The following is a 19,803-nucleotide window of genomic DNA, read 5'->3' as shown; positions in this document are numbered from 1 at the left end:
CCAAAGCTTAACACAGCTATCGAACGTGCCCACGCGTCTCACTCGGGACTCAGACTAGGTTTCCCTCCACCATTGATTCAACCACATGCAAGCGAAATGACCGCATGCTATCTGGCTCTTTGTTAAAAGGCGGAGATTTTTCTAAGATACAGGCAAGTGAGCCTGGTGTTCTGCCACCCCGCCCCCACTTAACAAATCTGGCTCAGAGAACAGCTGCCCAGGATCAGCGTGGCTAAAGTTTGAGGCACAGACCAAAATAGAAGTCAACAGCCAACAAGTCACCAGAAAGTGAGGGCTGGACAAAATGCAAACCTCTTCTTAGAAGATGCAAATAAGACATCGCCAAGATGATTTTTCTTTTGCTTATAGGGGCAATTTCTAAATCACTGCTCTACAGCTAAGTTTTAATAATCCCCTAGCATGCCGGTAAGAGACTCAGACAAAGTATAAACTGGGTCACCCTATAAAATCTCCAAGGTCCGCAAGAATGTAATCTCAGGATTAAAACCTGCTACCAGCCCCAGAGAGCTTCCTGCCTCATTAAGTACTACTGCGCTCAAGAGGCAATCAAATTCTGACCCATATTAATCATACCATTCAAAACATTTAAGGACAAACACGTTCAACTCTCTGCCTGCCCTACTGCCAAATCCAGACATTCCAATTAGCGGAAAGCAACTCCCACCGTGCAAAACCACACCGCTTCCCCCTCTCTCCTCCAGCTCCAGTACCTGGTAGACAAAGCAGATGGTAGGTGCTTGGCAACCATATAAGAACTTGACGTCGATGACATGCAACTCCTCGAGGCGGATGTTAAAGGCCTTGAGCTCTTTATTGTCCCGGTCTAGCGGAATAACCTTGAAAAGCCCATCATAGAGTCGCAGGCCAATCATGCGGCACTCGGGGTCAATAATGCCAATGATGCCAGTCTCTGAGGGGCGGCCAATACGGTCCTAAGAAGTAAAACTGGGGTTAGGAGGGGCGCCTGGGTGGCTCAGTCGGTTAAGCCTCTGACTTCAGCTCAGGTCACGATCTCACAGTTCGTGGGTTCGAGCCCCGTGTCGGGCTCTGTGCTGACAGCTCAGAGCCTGGAGCCTGCTTCAGATCCTGCGTCTCCCTCTCTCTCTGCCCCTCCCCTGCTCACGCTCTGTCTCTCTCTCAAAAAAATAAAATTAAACGGGGCGCCTGGGTGGCGCAGTCGGTTAAGTGTCCGACTTCAGCCAGGTCACGATCTCGCGGTCTGTGAGTTCGAGCCCCGCGTCAGGCTCTGGGCTGATGGCTCGGAGCCTGGAGCCTGTTTCCGATTCTGTGTCTCCCTCTCTCTCTGCCCCTCCCCCGTTCATGCTCTGTCTCTCTCTGTCCCAAAAATAAAAATAAAAAACGTTGAAAAAAAAAAATTAAAAAAAAAAAAATAAATAAATAAAATTAAAAAAACTGAGGTTAGAAAAGAACCTCAACACTCAGGGTAACAGAGGATACCAGGCACCTCCTCCCCAAGGTGACTTTAGGGGTAGTAAAACCAGCGGCATCTACTGGCCATGCCAGTGAGCCCACGTCAGTGCATGCCTTTTCGCAGAACACTGAATCTCAATGAATTAGTACCCTGTCCCTTGGACTCTTCCTTTCTTCATAAAAGCTCAGACCCTTAGGATGTTCTCTTTGTTTCTCTGATCACAGAGAGAGCTGCCCCCAGCAGCTCAATTTTCTCCATCAAATCATGACAGCTCTACCCAAAAAACTCTCATCAGCCTAAAGCAGCCACCTCACCTGGACGTTGCCATGGGCTCGTGTTATGATATCAATGCTCTCGCCGCTCTGCTTGTACTCCAGGATGCAGGCATTGTACTTAGCTGTCAGGATAAACAGGAGGTCCTTGCTCTCCCCCTGGAAACCAACATGATATCATTAAAAGAGGTTCTTTAAAAAAAAATTTTATTTTTAATTTTTTTTAGTTTATTTTTGACAGAGAGAGAGAGAGAGAGCGCGCGCAAGCACGAGAGAGTAAGCATGAGCAGGGGAGTGGCAGAGAGAGATGGAAACGCAGATTCTGAAGCAGACTCCAGGCTCTCAGCTGTCAGCACAGAGCCCAAACGTGGGGCTCAAACTCATGAACCACAAGATCATAACCTGAGCCAAAGTTGGCCACTTAACCGACTGAGCCACCCAGGCGCCCCTAAAAGAGGTTCCTATTAAAACAAAAATAGCTGTCCAGCCTTTAAGCCTCTTTCTTCAAGCACGCTAAGTTCTTGAAGAACTTTCTTTTCTCTCTGAAGAGAAAAATCCCAGTGAATAGGTAACACACATCAGGTACACACACCCTAAGGGTGTGTGCAACAGGCCAGAACTAAAGCAGGTAAACATCTGGGCTTCACTTTGATGACTGTACTTGTCTCTGCCCTACCCACAGTAATGTCTTGTCTGTTTCCATCTCAAGCTAATCTCTCATTCCTTTCAAATTCTCCAAGATGAATGCAATGCCTCCTCTAATCCTCTCCCAACTATTCGAAGAGGGAAAAACATGTGAATAACGATGAGAGCTAAAATGGATCTACAAAGTCTTACTTACTTATTAACAGAGACCCCAAAAGACTGAATATTTTGTTCCAAGGATTACAGTTGAAATTTTGAACCCACTGCTTTCTTGTCAGAGTCAGTTAGGATACAATGAAGCAACACAGATGAAAGCATTTGAGTTACAATGACGACGATAATACTATGATAATTGTTAGTGTAACAGTAAATGCTTGCCATGTAATAGCTCCTATTATTATAACATTTCCTCTTCACAGTAACCCAGGAGATTTCATGTCGTTATCCCCACTCTGCACACAAGCCAATAAGGCTCTGAGGCTCTGAAAGGTTAGGTGACATCCAAAGTTAGAATCAATAAGGAATAAAACCAGGATGGCCCTCATCAAGAGCCTACTCTCTGAATCAGTATGGTGACCCACATTTCAAACCACTGTAGTCTCCCCTTCTAGAGAAGTCAACCTGACTTTTTTCCTAGTGACCCTGTTCTATATCTAGGAAGCTTGTTCAATAACATAAATTGAAACGTGCCATGCAAAAAAAAAAAAAAAAAAAAAGAGAGAGAGAGAGAGAGACTTTTCTCTCCTAAACCCCATTCCACCCATCCCAAGCCAAAGTGAAACCATCCACACGACAGTTCTTGTTGCTGGGCCCAACCCAGAGCACTTACCTTGGGCCTGAAAAGCTCCATGACAGCAATCTTCCCATACATGCCCACCTCTTTGACGGGCCGGAGCCCCTCAGCAGTGACCACATAGATCTCTAATCTCGTGTTTTTGGCAATCAACAGGTTCAGGTCTTCGGCTGATGTAAAGTGTCCTGAAAGGAACAGATCCTCTAACTTTTGAAGCCAGAGCAGTATCCAAATAATCCTATCCCTTCTCCTTAAATACCCCCAGAATTCACATTTATTTCAGAGTTCTCTGGCTCCCTCCATTCACTTCCTTCTTGCCAAATCCAGCACCTCAGAGAGTCTCATTTCATACGTTCAAGAAAGCTACTTCCCTAATCAGACTAAGAAAACTGGCCTGGGCCTAAGAGCAGCATGTCCTTCAACTGACAATGACTATGAAAACCTTTCAGATGGCTCTGTGCCCTCAAATTTTACTTTTCCTACCGCAGTGGCAGACTTATCTTCCCGGTAAGGGATGCTGGAGAAAGCGTTCACCTGCATTCAGTCCTTACCCACATTCTCACAAAATCTTGACCAAACAGACCGGATGGAATGCAAATTCTCAGAGCTTTATATCAAGACACTGTTTTTGTCCACACCTCTTGCCTTCCCAGCAGTCGACCAAATAACCCCCCCGTCCACACTCCCTCACAGCTTCCAACTCTCCAAACAACAAGAGTTTTGTTTTGGAATCGTGATTAGGATGTACACAAACATACAACTTTGAGGCCTTCATATTCTGCTGTGAACGTGGTTCAAGACGATTACTCCCGGGGTTCTGGACATCTGTGTCCTTTGTGATCCTTGTCTAGTCAACAAGGCAAACCCAACACAGGGCCGGGCCATCCGAACCCTCGGCTCTAGCAGCTCCCTCCAGTAAACAACAGCCCCAGGCAGAGAAGACTCCTCTCCTTCGGGTGAGAGCGTACATTCCTCACATCCCTCCACCTCCTGCACCTTCCAGGCTCTCCCACTGGAAAATTCTGACCCTAAGAAAGTCGCCATCGCCACCGCCCCTTCCCCTGACCACACGAGGCCAATATCGCCCCCCCCCCCCGCAACACCGCACAATCCACTCACACTTCGCTCTGTCCCAGTGGGGCCCGTCCCTGTCCCCGAGGCCAAGTGACCTCCCAGGACGAAAAGGGGACCCCCAAGCGCAGCTTTTACTCCCCAAAAGGCGCGTGCTTCTTTTAAGGACACCTTCTTTAAAGCCGTGGGCTGGCGGAGCTCGGTCGGCCGCCAGCACCTTCCATTCCCGGGACTCGGTCCCGCCCGGCCGCCCCAGGGGCCGCGGGCCTCCCTAGGCCTCGGTGCCCCCCCAGCTCCCTCCCTCGCGGGGTCCCCTGCCCCGGCAGCCTCACCGGTCACGCAGCCGTTCACGGCGGTGGGCTTCTGTGCCGTTACCACGTAGTTGTACGACATGTCGAGGTCTGGGGCGGCCCGTCGGCACTCGAGCGCAACGATAGAGAAATGGACACAGGCGAAGAGACAGGGGCCCCCACCCGCGCGCGGCGAACTCCAATGCCGCTGCCTCCGCCCCAGAGACACGTTGCAGGCCAGAGCGGCCGGGGCGCAGGGCATCACGGGACGGCCTCACCTGGCCTCTTGGAGGACTCACGGCGCCCTAGGCGGCCAACCAAAAGAGGCCCCGCCCCTAGAGGCCCCGCCCCGTCTCTTACCGCCCGAGCCCGGAGTACCCGGATGAGGGCGAGCCGTCGGGGGTCCTTAGGAAGCGGCTGCGGTTTTGGAGGTGGCTGTTGCGGGCGTGAGCGGGTGGGGGCCCCTTCCTCCGCCCTCGGAACCGACCCTCTGCCCTCAGCCCCCGTCCGCGTCTTTCGCCCAACCGAAGACCCCCGTCCTCTCCCTCTTCCATTGCTCGGAGAGTTCTCGGGGCTGATCTCCCTTTTGGAACCGGAAGTACTGCAGAGGTCTAAGAGGGTCAGGGAGGGGACAGCGATTTGTGCACCTCCCAGACTGGAACCAAGGTCCGGACCTCTCTCTCCTTAGCACCCCCAGTTCCTCCAAACTCAGCCGGTACCCTCACCTGGCCCTAGGATGATCGATCACTCTGCCTTACCCCGAGGACACCAGGAGCCTCACCTTTCCTCTTTTAAACTGTGTTTTATTATTCAGATATGGGAGGGCCCGCTAGGCCACTCGCCCTCATTATTAGTGCCCCCGTTGCTGTAGAAATTCTGACCTCAAACACAAAACCGGAATTTCCCCGGGTGAGACCCTTAATGGCCCAGGAAAGCAGTCAGTCCTGCAATTTCCAGGCCACTCCACCTCAGAGAGGCTTTGCAAGGAAGGAGTAGGAGGAGGACCACGTCGCTTGGAGCACCTACAGCATGCCACAGAGAAGGCAACCCCCATTTTACAGATGAGGAAGCTGAGGCTCAGGGGAATTGGTTTACCTGAGATCTCCCCAGTAAGTCAGGCAGAGCTAGGTGGGGACCCTGGGTGCAGACTCTCTCTATTGTAGATGCAGAGTGAGCATGAGACCTTGGATGACCCCAAGATACCTCTGAACAAGGCTGCACTGAGAGAAGCTAAAATGTCATTGCCATTTACCTACGTAAACAAGGACTCTGCCTGACTTAGGAAGCACTGAATAGCCAGTGAAAAGAAGACAGGCTTTGTAGAAAAACTAGGCCTGAGTTTGAGTCCTGACTCTTACCAGTATGACCTTGGACAAGTCATTCGAGCTCTCTGCCTGTTTCCCAGAAGTAAAATGGGGTCACAGACTCAGCTGCTCCCTTCCTGGTGTGGTGCCAAGACCAAGTGCATGAAGATCTTTGTAAATGAATTCACTGCATGTGATGCCCATATAGGAGTTGAAGTTACTCCGTGGGTAAACGCCCCTTGGTGATGAGGTGGGTGCTGTTCTTGGGCATAAAAGCAGCCCTGTGCCCAGCATGGATCAGTCTGTCTTCTGGCAGCCAAGTGCAGGTGTGAACCTTGGTCAGCCCCGTGCTCTTCTCCATTCGCAGCCCACGTACTAGAGTGTGGACTTGGATCAAAGTCTGGGGCAGCTCCCTCATTACTAGGGCCCTGGATGCGTGATTGTGCCAGCAGGGTGCCAGTAGGCTGCCAGTGCCTCCAGCGGCTCATACTGTTATCCTCTCCTACAGGTGCTCCTACGACCTTTGCTGTGCTTAGACCCAGGTACTACCCACGGGATCGCCCAGCCTCTGGCAGCTCAACGTGAAGGCGTGAACTCAGCTTGCTTCAGAGCCTCCCCACCATGGTGAGTCCCATGAGGGCCAGGGCAGAGGAAGGATACCGTGGCCTTAGAGCAGTGGGGGTACCAGCCCTAGGCATGCTGGAGTTCCTTACACCCTGACAAAAAGACGCTGCTGCCTCCTGAGGTTCACAGAGGTTATGAGAGGAGAGGGGGTCATCCTCCCTCTCAGGGCCGGATCTCTGCTTCCCTCCATTTCCCAGCTGGTCCCAGCCGGGCCCGGGGCTGCAGCCTCTCAGTCCCTCCAAGGCCCATCTGCCCCTGGTCTTGGTCATACATTTAGATTAAAACATTCCTAGGTGCCTATTCTGTAATAGACACTGTAGCAGTCACAGGAGGAGTCACGAAGGATCTGGTGCCTGTTCCTGAACCTGAGGCAAGTGTGGGCTGGTCCCAGAGGTGTTCCTTACACCCTGTGGGTGGTACACCTCTGGTACACTGTGGGTGGCCCAGCATGCCCCTGGGCCTTACTCCAGGTCCACTCTAGAACTAGATCTGAACCAAAGCAGGCCTTGGAGAGACGTGGGTTCACATTTCAGCCTGTCACCAACCAGCTGTGTGACCTTCTTATAAAAGACTTGATCTCTCTGAGGTTGTTTTTTGTTTTCCTCACCTGCCGTGCGAGGCATATTAGGGCCCACCTCCATGTGGCCGTGAGGTGTTAATCAGACCTGAATCTGGGAGTCCTCACTCAGTGCCTAATCAACTTCCTTTACTTTTACTTTTCTATCCTCTCAGGCCACCGGGAACCAGGGTTGGCACGGTTGCCCGAGCCCCCCCTTCTGCCTCTGGTTGCAAATCCCAGGCAAGACTGACTGTCAGGAATGGCAGGGGGACACATTCTTGGAGGCTGGTGGCTCTGAAGGCTGGGCTTGAAGTTGAGACCGACTCAGAATTTCTTTGCGTATTCCAGTCCCCAGAGGGCTCTGAGAGCCACAAGCCCATGCCCTTACTAGGGCAAGACTTCTGTCACTCTCCGCCTCCCTTCAGCCCCTCGGGAAAGCAGCGTGATAAGGCTAAAATGGGACTATCTTTGGAGCCAAGCAGACCTGGACACTCACTGGCTGTGTGACCCTGGGCAAAGTCACTAAACTATGCCTCGGTTTCCTCTTCCAGGCTAATCTTTCCTGCATAGTGTGGTTGGGAATATTAAATGAAGCATGCCCAGAAGCACTTAGACCCAGACCTCGCTCTCAGTCACTACTTGGGAACAGAGCCAGTCTTATTATTCTGCTCGCTTCCTGCTGACCTGGGCTGCTCTCCTAATCCCAGAGCAGGTGGCTCGGCTTTGGTCCCTGCCAGAGTTTGCACAAAGGAACCGGATGCCCGTAGGTTTAGGGAAGGAGCCTCAGGGAGATGCACCTTGACAGGACCTGGCTCAAAGCCGCCCTGGGCCACCAGGCGGCGCTGGGATCCTGCCCTCTGGATCCGTATTAGGCTCTAGTCTCTCTTTGGGACAAAGGCAGAACCCACACCCTAGTCTGCAAACCTTGTTCAGCTAGCAAGGGAGAAAAAGGGAGTAGCTACCTTTTATTCAGTTCTGACCCTACAGCAGGTATATACTCTTAGTTTATTAAGTCCCCAATTTGCCAAGGAAGACAGAGGTCAGAACGGTGAGGTGTCTTCCCTAAGCCTTCACAGCCGATGAGAGGCAGACGTGGGCTTTGAGCCCAAGCGCTCGTGACTGCAGAACCCAAATTCTCTTCCACTCCAGTCCCCGCGCTGGCCGCCTCTGCCTGCACCCTGTGTCAGCTCGGCTCTCCCCTCAGGCAAGCTGCCCCAGACCCTCCCAAGCGAGGTGTCCCATGGCCAGGTCCCACCTTCTACTTGTAAGGACCTGCCCACCTCTTCCTGACGGTCACTGGTTGCTCAGGTCATTCTAACTTGCTTCCTGGCCCGGCCACCATATGCTTTCACACCTCCAGACCCTGGCGTGGACTCTCCCCCCCGCGACCTGGAATATCCTTATCCTTTTTCCCTACCCCGGGCCTCTCGTGTCCTTTCCCTTCCTAACTCCTACCTGTCCTCACAAAGATTCTCGGGATCCACCGAGGACACGGTGCATTCCTCCCGTGCTGCACTTCCCACAGCATGTGGAAATGATCTCTCTGCACTTCCATCAAGGGCAGGACCAGCGTTCTGTTAACTCTTTGCACACAGTGCCTAGCACCGGGCACACCAAGAGGCTCAGGAAATGTTTGTCCTGCACCAGAGGCCCGGCGGGAACAGGGTGCCTCCTCCAGGCACAGGAGCCTCGGCCTAGGGCTTCTCCTCCTTAGAAGAAGACTGTTGGGCCCTAATGTTATTACATTCGTTAATACTCAGGATTCTAGGTCCCCTCTTTTATTTCTACTGAAGCCATTCTCCCAGCTAAATTTGACCCATAGTCCAAAGCGCTTCATAAATTTTGCCCTGAATAAATGATCCCAAATTAAGAGAACTCCCAGAAGCAGCCACCTAAGAAAGGCATGCCCAGTTCGAGGAACTACTGGGCCTTTGGGGTCTCCCTACGGTTAAAGGGGTCCTAGCCGCAGCAGCGTGTCCCTGCCAGCCGCACCTGGAGCCTCCTCCCTGCTCTTCTCTCGCAGACATCCAAGAAGCTGGTGAACACGGTGGCAGGCTGTGCCGACGATGCCCTTGCTGGCCTGGTGGCCTGCAACCCCAACCTGCATCTCTTGCGGGGCCACCGCGTGGCCCTCCGTTCTGACCTGGACAGCCTCAAGGGCCGCGTGGCACTCCTGTCAGGTGGGGGCTCCGGCCATGAGCCTGCCCATGCCGGTGAGTAGTCTGGGCAGAGTGCACGGGCTTCTGGGAGATCCTCGGGGCTCCTGGGTGTTGAGGACAAAGCCCTGGTCGGGTCCCGGGTCCTCCTCTCCCAGTCCCTCAGGCTGAGATCCGGGGCCAGTCGTGGCCTCTCTCTGGTCCTCGGTCTCTGTGTCTCTGAAGCACAAGGTTGGACCAGATGACCTCGGAGGCCCTTCCAGCTCTGCGAGTCAGTGATTCTGTGAATCCTGGCCTTCCAGGCCCACGTGACCCTTCCCCTCCTACATGAAGCCTTCCTGACTTTTCCAGCCTAGAACAGTATACTTTTTCTGAATTCCCACCCTGCATTTTCGCATATAACGTGGACAGTCCTAGGTTGTTTCCTGTTCAGTGCCATACATGGGGAGTTTTCATTGAGCAATCCTGGGGGTCAGGGACCGGGCTTTGTATCGTCTGTACCTTTCCTGTCTCCCTCGGCAAAGCCATCCTGAGCACCATTCACGAGAACCTGTTGTTGCCTGGCACTGCTTTGGGCACTAGGCATGCACCAGTGAGTCAGAAAGATAAGGTACCTGCCCTCACAGAGCTTCTGTTCTCCTTTGGAGATGCAGTAACCAGGTAAACACCCAGTGAAAGAGCATTCCAGGGGCATCTGGGTGGCTCGGTCAGTTAAGCATCCGACTTCGGCTCAGGTCGTGATCTCACCGTTCGTGGGTTCGGACCCTACGTTGGGCTCTGTGCTGTCAGTACAAACCTGCTTCGGATCCTCTGTCCCCCCCTCTACTGCCTCTCTGCTGCTGGTTCTCTCTCCCTCTCTCCAAATAAGTAAACTTTTTTTTTTTTTTTTTAAAGAAGAGTGTTTCAGAGCGTGTAAATCAAGTAGCAGAGACAGGAGAGCAGGGTAAAGGAACAGGGAGTCACTGGGGATGGGGCAGGGACTTGCCTCCGTTGGGAGGTCAGGGAAGGCCCTCCGAGGAGACAGCCCCTGAGGAAAGGTCTGTGGAGGGTGACCCAGGTGTTCTTTCAGCACTGAGCACACAGTAGGCCTTGCCAAACCGTGAAGCCCAGGAGCACGGGAAACCCTGGGGACTGCAGGCCCAGGTCCCCAGCGAGCACCCGCTCTGTCTCCAGGTTTCGTAGGGAAGGGGATGCTGACAGGGGTCATCGCAGGAGCCGTGTTCACCTCCCCGGCAGTGGGCAGCATCCTGGCAGCCATCAGGGCAGTGGCCCAGGCAGGCACAGGTAAGCCTGGCGTGCAGGAGGGGCTGCTGCGGGGAGGCCAGGCACTGAGGGGGCCCTGCCGGCTGCCTCTGCAGTGGGGACCCTCCTCATCGTGAAGAACTACACTGGGGATCGGCTCAACTTCGGCCTGGCCCGGGAGCAGGCCCGGGCTGAGGGCATCCCCGTGGAGATGGTGGTCATCGGGGATGACAGCGCCTTCACCGTCCTGAAGAAGGCAGGCAGGCGGGGACTCTGCGGCACAGTGCTCATACACAAGGTGAGATTTCCCACCCGGGACACTGGCTGGCCGGCACCCCCCACCCCCAGTCTGCTCTTTCCAGCCAGCCCACCTCCCAAGAAGCCACTCCTTCCCCAGTGCGCCCTGATCCAGGAAGCCCCTTCAACTACCTAAGCAGAGAATGGAAGCATTCTCCCGGACCTTTCCCTCTCCTTTCCCCACACCCACCCAGTTGCCCTGTCCTAGTGATCGGACTCCCGAATGCCCCTATGACGCACGTGCCCCAGAGCCCTGCCTTTCCTGTCCCAGCCTTGGTTCAGGCGCCCATGTGCTCGTCCCCGGGTGGTGGTCGCTGCTCCTCCCTGGGTTCCCTGCCAGCTTCCTGCCTACCCCTCCAGTATGTTCCCCACCCTGCCCCAGAGATTTTGAAAATGTGTATCTGACCAGCTTGTTCACCTGCTGAAAGCCCCCCAGGCTTCTGAGAGTCAACCAGGGTTCCTTGGCCAGGCGTCCATCGACTAGCTGTGTGACACTGGACCAGTCACCTCCCTTCTTTGGGTCCATTTTTTTGTTTGCAAAGTCTCTTCTGGCTCCCAACACATTGGGGTTCTTGAAGATTCCTGGCAAGTGCACCGTGAACGCAAGAGGGTGCACTCTTCTGCCCTAAATGTGGTGGGCCGGGTTGAGGTGACGGTACTGAGATGCCCTCTTCCCGACTAGAAACTCAGCCCCAGCCGGTCGTCTACCCCCAAGTGGTACGGTGACCCCTTCCCCTCATTCTGTGCGGGTGCAGGTGGCAGGTGCCCTGGCTGAGGCAGGTGTAGGGCTGGAGGAAATCACAAATCGGGTGAGCGTGGTTGCCAAGGCCATGGGTGAGTGCCGGCCCAGGGATTTGGGAGGGGCCGGTGGGAGGATGAGGCTGACCTTGGGACTGACTAGGAGCAGGTTCCCTGCAGCTGCATAGGAGGGCTTTCCAGGCTACTCCCCAGGGCCTGAGGGAACGTCTCCTGGGGGAGCTCCAGGGGACAGGTAGCTTGGGTCCCCAAGCTGGGTTTCCCTTCCACCACCAAGGTGAAGAGTCTGGTGGCCTGTGTCAGCCAAGAGGCTGCCGTGGGCAGGGCTCCCGAGGTGTCTCTGCTGCCTGGCCCGACGCCCGGTGCCGAGAGCAGAATCTTTCTCACGCCTTGTCCTCGTTCCCGCAGGAACCCTGGGAGTGAGCTTGTCCTCCTGCAGCGTCCCTGGCTCCAGACCCACCTTTGAGCTCTCACCAGACGAGGTGGAGCTAGGCCTGGGTGAGTTTGGGGCCACCCCTGTCCTGGCCGTGCCTGCGCCTGGGTCTTGCCCACGTCTTATGCCCTGGGAGCTTTCCTCCCTGCTTACCTGGAGCAGGCGCCAAAGTAGTCTTCGTTGTTGGGGGTTTTTTAAGTTTATTTAAGTAATCTCTACACCCAACATGGGGCTTGAACTCACAACCCCAAGATCAAGACTTGCATGCTCTTCCGACAGAGCCAGCCGGGCGCCCGGGTCTTACTATTTTTATGTGGGCACTTGAGGCCCTTCTGGCCCGGCCTGCCTGGTCTCTTTACCTGCTTTACTGTCCACGCCTAGGGCTCTGGCCATGGGGGCTCTGTGCACCACCCACCTCCTTGTCTTTGTTCACACCACTTCTGGGCCCCTCTACCTCTGGCAGAAATCAGCCCTTCTTTCAAAGGGGGTCAGAGGCCACCCAGCTCCCTTCTTCCTCCCCCCACGCTTCCGAAGTGATAGGCAGAGGCCTCAGGTGGCCTCGCCGTGATTGCCTCTAGTTAAAGCTGCTTACCTAGTTAAAAGTTAAGTAGTTAGGTTCTAGCTGTCTCCACTACCCAGCCATAAGCTCCCAGAGAGCGGACTGTGTAGCTTTCATTATTCTGTCCATTGCCCCCGACACTCCTCACATACACGGTGCCTAGCCTCGTGCTGAGTACTTAGTAAATCCTTGAGCAAAACATGAGGAGCAAATCCGCAGGCCCCGAGTGGGTCCACGGTGACCAAGTCTATCCACAGGGATCCACGGGGAAGCTGGCGTGCGCCGGATAAAGGTGAGAGGACTCTGTGGCCCAGGCTGGTGTAAGACCAAGGCCTCCCAACGCAGCTCACCCCTGACCCTTCCTTCTGACAGATGGCATCCGCCGACGAGATCGTGACACTCATGCTCGACCACATGACGAACTCCTCCAACGTGTCCCATGTGCCCGTGCAGTCTGGTGAGGGGCTGTCACGCTGCCTCCCAGCCTTTCCTCCCACTCTGGGCAGGGGGCCTGGAGAGTCTCACCTAGGCGTCATGTCTGCCCACAGGCTCCTCAGTGGTGCTGATGGTCAACAACCTGGGTGGCTTGTCATTCCTGGAACTGGGCATCATGGCCGACGCGGCTGTCCGCTCTCTGGGTGAGCCCTGCATCGGAAGGGGACCTCCCCGACCCCTGGAGCTGCTTTCCCTGCAGCCCTTTGAAGCCAGACATGAGAAAAGCAGCCAAGATGGGGTCTTGAGATGGCCCAGAGCAGGGGCGTACAGGCAGACGAGCCCAAGTCAGGCCATCACTCTGCCAGCTGATGACTGGATGCCTTGAGCCTGTCTCCTTGTCAGCTAGGAAGTGGCAACAATAGTACCTGCTTTATAGGGTCGTTACGAGAATCACACGAGATTGAACAAACATAACACACTTAGCATACAGCTTGGCACCTGCTGAGAATTCAGTAAAGGAGACTTGTAATTACCTCTCTTCCTTATAGAGGGGCACCTCCAGGGAATGTGGTAATTCGGGGCATCCCTGAGGGAATCTGGCCCTCTCCCTATTAACCTCAGGACCCTAGCTTCCAAAGTCCTTGTTTCTCTCCGTTTCTTTCTTTTTTTTTTTTTTTTTTTTTTTTTTAATTTTTTTTCAACGTTTTTTATTTATTTTTGGGACAGAGAGAGACAGAGCATGAACGGGGGAGGGGCAGAGAGAGAGGGAGACACAGAATCGGAAACAGGCTCCAGGCTCCGAGCCATCAGCCCAGAGCCTGACGCGGGGCTCGAACTCACAGACCGCGAGATCGTGACCTGGCTGAAGTCGGACGCTTAACCGACTGCGCCACCCAGGCGCCCCTCCGTTTCTTTCTTTGACGCTCTGAGGACAAGTGCCCACCTTCCTCTCCTTCCCTCATGGACCTCCACACTCTGGTATTGCAGAGGGCCGCGGGGTGAAGATCGCCCGTGCCCTAGTGGGCACCTTCATGTCCGCCCTGGAGATGCCTGGCATTTCTCTCACCCTTCTGCTGGTGGATGAGCCTCTCCTGAAACTGATCGGTGAGACCCGGAAGCTGGGGTCATCCCAGCCTGGCCTCCTTGTGGCCAGGAGGAGCCATGGGGACTTGGAGACACCCCCTCAGGGACCATGACCTCTGTGGAGAGGCCCTTTGTGGCTTCTCCAGCCTTCAGCTCTCACTTGAGGCGTTGGTAGTAGGATCCTCCCCAGGGACCCTTCACACTTCCCTTGTACACAGCAGGCACTCGGTACTTGCTTGTTGAGATGGAGGGAACCAGGCACAGGTGGGGAGTCCATGTCCCACTTAATCCCTGACCGGCTGACCTGTGTCTACAAGAGTCCTCCTGCTGTTCCTAGATGCTGAAACCACCGCATCAGCCTGGCCCAACGTGGCCAAGGTCTCCGTGACTGGGCGGAAGCGGAGCCGGGCAGCCCCTGCCGAGCCTCTGGAGGTCCCCGATTCCACTGCCACAGGAGGTACTGAGCTGTGCCGTTAGGGAAGTGGCCCAGGGATTTGGCCTGAGCCCCGAGGGGTGTGGGGTAGACAAGGGATCTCCTACCCATGCCTCCCCACACGGGTCAAGTTCAGCCTCTTCCCCGCTGGCCTCCCTCTCCAGGCTTAGCCTCCGGGCAGACGGTGCTTGTGCTGGAACGGGTGTGCGCCACCCTCCTGGGCCTGGAGGAACATCTGAATGCCCTGGATCGAGCTGCCGGCGACGGGGATTGTGGCACCACCCATAGCCGTGCCGCCAGAGGTTGGTGCCAGGGTCCCTCTAGGGTTAAGAGAGGAGCTGGTGTAGAACATTGGTTCTGAGGTTTTGGCATTTCACGAACCAGAACAATTTTTTTTTTTTTTTTTTTTTGGCGTTTATTTATTTTTGAGACAGAGAGAGACAGAGCACGAATGGGGGAGGGTCAGAGAGAGAGGGAGACGCAGAATCTGAAACAGGCTCCAGGCTCTGAGCGGTCAGCACAGAGCCCAACGTGGGGCTCAAACTCACAGATCGTGAGATCGTGACCTGAGCTGAAGTTGGACGCTTAACCGACTGAGCCACCCAGGCGCCCCGAACCAGAACAATTTCAAAAGCACTGGGAGTGTTCACATGGGACGGACAACTTTTATTTTTCCCTGAGGTCATTCATAGGACCTGGCATCCCTTTCACCTGTTTTTATAAGAAAAGGTTCTTCTAGGGGCACCTGGATGGTTCAGTCAGTTGAGCATCTGACTTCAGCTCAGGTCATGATCTCGCAGTTTGTGAGTTCAAGCCCCGTGTTGGGCTCTGTGCTGACAGCTCAGAGCCTGGAGCCTGCTTTAGATTCTGTGTCTCCTTCTCTCTCTGCCCTTCCCTGCTATGCTCTCTCTTTCTCTCTCTTAAAAATAAACATTAAAAACAATTTTTAAGGAGCACCTGGGTGGCTCAGTAGGTTGAGCGTCCAACTTTGGCTCAGGTCATGATCTCACAGCTCGTGAGTTCGAGCCCCGCGTTGGGCTCTGGTGCTGACAGCTCGGAGCCTAGAGCCTGCTTCGGATTCTGTGTCTCCCTCTCTCTGCCCCTAACCCACTCGCGTTCCGTCTCTGTCTCTCTCAAAAATAAACATTAAAAAATACTTTTTTTACAAGTTTCTTCTAACACTACAAATGTAGAAATGTTGTTACTGCAAAATAAAATATTTTTTTGATAAAATTACGTATGTACATATGTATGTATATACGTAAGCTCTAGGCCCAACATGGGGCTTGAACTCACAGCCCCAAGGTCAAGAGTCGCATGTTCTACTGAGCCAGCCCGGTGCCCCAACGTGTAATCTTTTATAGTGAATAATAACTTTCAGATTCAAGGAAAACTCATATAATTGTCCTTATGTTTCTCAGCTTACCCAGACTAATGAAAGGCTCTTAATTATCCAGCCACCATGGGCTGGATTCCATCAAGAATTAGGCCCACCCCGGGCCTGGCACTGCTCTGCGGCTCTGAATACAATAGTAAGCCAAGCAGATAAAACTCCCTGCCCTCGTGGCTTATGTACGGGTGGGGAAGGCAAACAGCCGACGAGGAGTATCCAGGAAGGAGGACGCAGGGCAAAGGGCCAAGAAGTGAAGCAGGGGCTTGAGGCAGGGAACGCCAGGCCGAGGGTATCCGGGGCATGCCTCAGCTTCTGGGTGACAGGTGCCAAGGTCCCTGTCAGTCCCGGTTTCCCACCGCTCTGCAGACTGCCCAGAGGGTGTAGAAAAGGAGCTTTGGGGGGGCGCCTGGGTGGCTCAGTCGGTTAAGCGGCTGACTTCGGCTCAGGTCATGATCTCACGGTCCGTGAGTTCGAGCCCCGCGTCGGGCTCTGTGCAGACAGCTCAGAGCCTGGAGCCTGTTTCAGATTCTGTGTCTCCTTCTCTCTGACCCTCCCCCGTTCATGCTGTCTCTCTCTGTCTCAAAAATAAATAAACGTTAAAAAAAAAAAAAAAGAAAGAAAGAAAAGGAGCTTTGGGAATCTCCCGAGGTTGGATTCCTCAGCCTCTTCCTGTGGCCATTACTTCAGCCTGGCAGCGAGGCCTGGGTGCTTGGTTGGGGTCCAGGCAGATGGGAGAGTCTGAATTCTTCGATGATTTTCTGTCTGCAGCAATCCAAGGGTGGCTGAAGGAGGGTCCACCCCCTGCCAGCCCTGCCCAGCTACTCTCCAAACTGTCTCTCCTGCTGCTGGAGAAGATGGGAGGCTCCTCTGGGGCGGTGAGTGCCGGCAGCCCCTGGGACCGGAGGGCTGACAGAGGGATCCCCCCGGTTGGCTAAGGCCCAGGCCAGCCCCGTGTGCTCAGCGTTTTGGTCCTTCCCAGCTCTATGGCCTGTTCCTGACTGCGGCGGCCCAGCCACTCAAGGCCAAGACAGACCTGCCAGCCTGGTCTGCTGCCATGGATGCCGGCCTGGAGGCCATGCAGAAGTGAGCCAGAGCCCCGGGCCTGAGACCAAGGGTGGGCTGGGGGCAGTGGATGATGTCACCCACTCCCAGCCAGGCCCGGTCCCCACTCCTAAAGTGACTCCCTGCAGGGAGTCCCACACATTCTCTTTCCCTGCCAGGTACGGGAAGGCTGCTCCAGGGGACAGGACTATGGTGTGTATTCAGCCCAGCCCTTCCCTCTTTTGAGTATAGAGGCCCTGAAGGCCCCCCTCTGTGGCAGGGCCTCTCCTCAGTCCCCTTTCCCTCACCTTATCCAGCTGGATTCCCTGTGGGCAGCAGGACAGGAGCTCCAAGCCTGGAAGAGCCCAGGGGCCAATCTGTTCCATGTTTTGACGAAAGCAGTCCAGGTGAGTGAGGCTGGGACCCAGCCACCCAGGAAGACAGGCTTGGAGCCACTGGGCTCCCATCTCTATGTGACCCTGAACAAGTTAATATCCTTCGTGTACCTGTTTCCTCCTCTGAACAGGGAGAGGAGTACCTATCTCAGGGGTACTGTGAGGCTAAGAGAGATGTGCAGCCCCAGCACAGTGTCTAGGACATAGCAAGCCCTCGGGAGATGGTAATTCTTGCCCTGCCAGACGTATGTGAGAAGTGACCTGTCCACCCTGGTGACAGTACTCAGGGCGTTGATAGGGCTGGGGCAGAGGGGTGCAGGGTCCATGGGAGGAAGGAGGCCTGGTGGCTTGTCTTTGAGCCTGCTCCCATGTTCCCACTCAGAGTGCGGAGGCTGCGGCCGAGGCCACCAAGACTATGGAAGCGGGATCCGGGAGAGCCAGTTACATCAGCTCTGCGCGGCTGGATCAGCCGGACCCTGGGGCAGTGGCCACGGCCGCCATTCTCCGGGCCATCCTGGAGGCCCTGCAGCACAAGGGTGTGTGAGCACCTCCTGGGCCTCTGTGCCCCTCTCACCGTGGCTCAGCGGTGGCCACTGGCAGTTCCTCCTGTCTTCCAGCTGTGACCCTCCCTGTCCCCTTGCCCCCAGGGCCTGTCCTGAGTTTGGCAGGGAACCCTCTACCAACCTCCAGAATTCCTACAGAAACTGCAGGCCCAGAGTGGGTCATGTACCACCTTACGCTACCCTTTCCCTCTTCAGGGAGGTGGAATTCTGGGGTCATGCTGCTCTGCCCCAGCCACCTTGAGGCCTCAGTGATAGGCATTTTCCTTGGGTGGCAACATGGCCTTTAACTGGCCATGCTAATTTGGTTTTAAGGCTTCCCGTGAAAGGCCTTCTGACCTTGACCCTGAGCCAATGTGAAAAACAAGCAAATAAACCACATGGAAGCAAGAGCTCCGGCTTCTGCTGAGGGAGATTTTTCCCACCAATACGCCAGGCACTAAGGCCTCAGCCTCTGGTTGAAATGATCATGACCCAGGGTGCCTGGGTGGCTCAGTGGGTTAAGCATCCCAACTTTGGCTCAGGTCATGATCTCAGAGTTCGTGAGTTCGAGCCCTGCGTTGGGCTCTGTGCTTACAGCTCTGAGCCTGGAGCCTACCTCAGAGTGTCTCCTCTCTCTGCCCCTCCCGTGCTCACATTCTGTCTCTTTATCTCAAAAATAAATAAACATTAAAAAAATTAAAAAAAAAAAAAAAAAGATGATCACGACCCATACCCTTCTACGTGACACCCAAAGGTAGGGTCTACGCAGCTGGGCTGGCTCCACTGGGATCCCATTCCCGTTCTCCCTCCAGTACACACACCACACCTCCTAGGCGTGCTTTTCTCAGCACTACGATAACCTTCAGGAATCCAGTGGGCAAACAGGACACCAGAAGAAATCACCGTATTTTATATATAATTTTTTTTGAAATCACCATATTCTAAAGCTCAGTGGTAGGACAGAAGCTGCACCCAAGCCAAACCCCAGGTCCCTAGGGCAATCGCGGATAGCACCTGGGCAAGCAGGAGGGGCTGCTGCGTCCGGTGCACGGTAGAGACGATACGCACACCTGGCCCGTGCTCGGTGCAGGGGAGCAGTTAAAGGCACTGGTGTGGACTCAGACACAACTAAATCCCGATTTGGCTTCAAACCGGCTACATAAGCTCAGGCCCACTATTTAGCCTCTTGGGATCTGTAAAATCAGAACAGTACCCGTCTCACAGGGACAAGGACAGGGACTGACATGAACTGAAGGCAAAGCCCCCAGCACAGCCCAGGTGCTCACTCGCTGAGTTCCTGTTATCACTAGTGTCTGCACCCGACTCCTGCCGGGTCATCTGATCCACCAGCAGGAGGTATCTACACCTCGTCACAGAGGGAAGGGGGCCCTCCGTCACTTTACCCAAAGTTGGCCGCAGGCTCCCTCAGTCCCTGGGCTTCTCTATTCAGGGTCCCCTGTCCATCATGAGCCTGCACCTCGGGTCCCTCGTCACTAGGTATGGTTTTCAGTGCATAGGTGCGCACACCCAGCAGCTGGGAAGGAGACTGGCATAAACACCTGGCCTGTGGATCCCAACTCTACCACTTCCTGGCTGAGTGATCTCAGCTACCAGTGACCAAGTCACTACCCAGTTTCTGAGTTCCAGTTGTAAAAAGGAAACATTTCCTTCCTTGTGAGATAACCAAGTACTCAGAAGCTTTTCGTTATTAAGGACATCCAGACATACCATGAGTCACATACCATTCCAGGAGGGCAGCCTGGAGATCTCTGGTGCCTTTTGGTGTGTTTCTCCCCAGTCTGAAGGTCACAACTGTCCCGAGGCTTTCACAAGTTTCCCAGAGCTCAATTAACCATAATGTGATCACAGTAGAGAAGGCTTTGATTCTTTAAAACACGATTAAAGGAAACCAAGCTGCGTGAACAAGTTACAGCTCCACCCATACGGAAAGAGGGGGCGCGGGGCACGTGACTGAGGTGCCTGGAAGTCATCCCAGTGGCTTCAAAGGCTCCATCCCCTCAGGAAGT

The 19,803-nt window shown here is 54.5% G+C and overlaps 2 protein-coding genes across 6 annotated transcripts in view; one reads left to right on the top strand and one right to left on the bottom strand.

The window, feature by feature from the left end:
• The window catches only part of DDB1 (damage specific DNA binding protein 1), a 29,462-nt gene extending 24,680 nt beyond the window's left edge, over nucleotides 1-4,782 (bottom strand). Inside the window, exons 1-4 of the mRNA XM_019414579.2 lie at nucleotides 4,567-4,782; nucleotides 3,200-3,348; nucleotides 1,768-1,884; nucleotides 732-953 (exon numbers count right to left, since the gene is read on the bottom strand). Coding sequence (XP_019270124.1) covers nucleotides 732-953; nucleotides 1,768-1,884; nucleotides 3,200-3,348; nucleotides 4,567-4,627 — 549 coding nt within the window. The 5' untranslated portion in view covers nucleotides 4,628-4,782. The remainder of the gene's footprint in view (nucleotides 1-731; nucleotides 954-1,767; nucleotides 1,885-3,199; nucleotides 3,349-4,566) is intronic.
• Nucleotides 4,783-4,849: 67 nt separating this feature from the next.
• Nucleotides 4,850-18,186, top strand: TKFC (triokinase and FMN cyclase). Of its 5 annotated transcripts, none has more exons than XM_019414580.2 (18): nucleotides 4,850-4,955; nucleotides 6,337-6,452; nucleotides 9,035-9,224; nucleotides 10,341-10,451; nucleotides 10,526-10,707; nucleotides 11,462-11,540; nucleotides 11,871-11,960; nucleotides 12,712-12,746; nucleotides 12,827-12,911; nucleotides 13,003-13,092; nucleotides 13,877-13,993; nucleotides 14,310-14,429; nucleotides 14,570-14,707; nucleotides 16,567-16,673; nucleotides 16,778-16,881; nucleotides 17,019-17,052; nucleotides 17,157-17,246; nucleotides 17,617-18,186. In XM_019414580.2, exons 2-18 carry the CDS (start codon nucleotides 6,450-6,452, stop codon nucleotides 17,776-17,778), a joined length of 1,737 nt encoding a protein of 578 aa, XP_019270125.2. In that variant the 5' UTR covers nucleotides 4,850-4,955; nucleotides 6,337-6,449; the 3' UTR covers nucleotides 17,779-18,186. The 5 variants fall into 5 exon arrangements, with proteins under 5 accessions (XP_019270125.2, XP_019270127.2, XP_019270126.2 ...); XM_019414582.2 differs by having other exon boundaries at nucleotides 4,884-4,978; XM_019414581.2 differs by lacking the exon at nucleotides 4,850-4,955 and adding an exon at nucleotides 4,991-5,190.
• The last annotated feature ends 1,617 nt before the right edge of the window (nucleotides 18,187-19,803 follow it).

This window comes from Panthera pardus, unplaced genomic scaffold, assembly GCF_024362965.1.
Source record: "Panthera pardus isolate Hobbes unplaced genomic scaffold, ASM2436296v1 HiC_scaffold_12, whole genome shotgun sequence".
NCBI classification, from domain to species: Eukaryota; Metazoa; Chordata; class Mammalia; order Carnivora; family Felidae; genus Panthera; species Panthera pardus.
The sequence above is the reverse complement of the archived record's forward strand: the minus strand, read 5'-3'. Positions and strand labels throughout refer to the sequence as shown.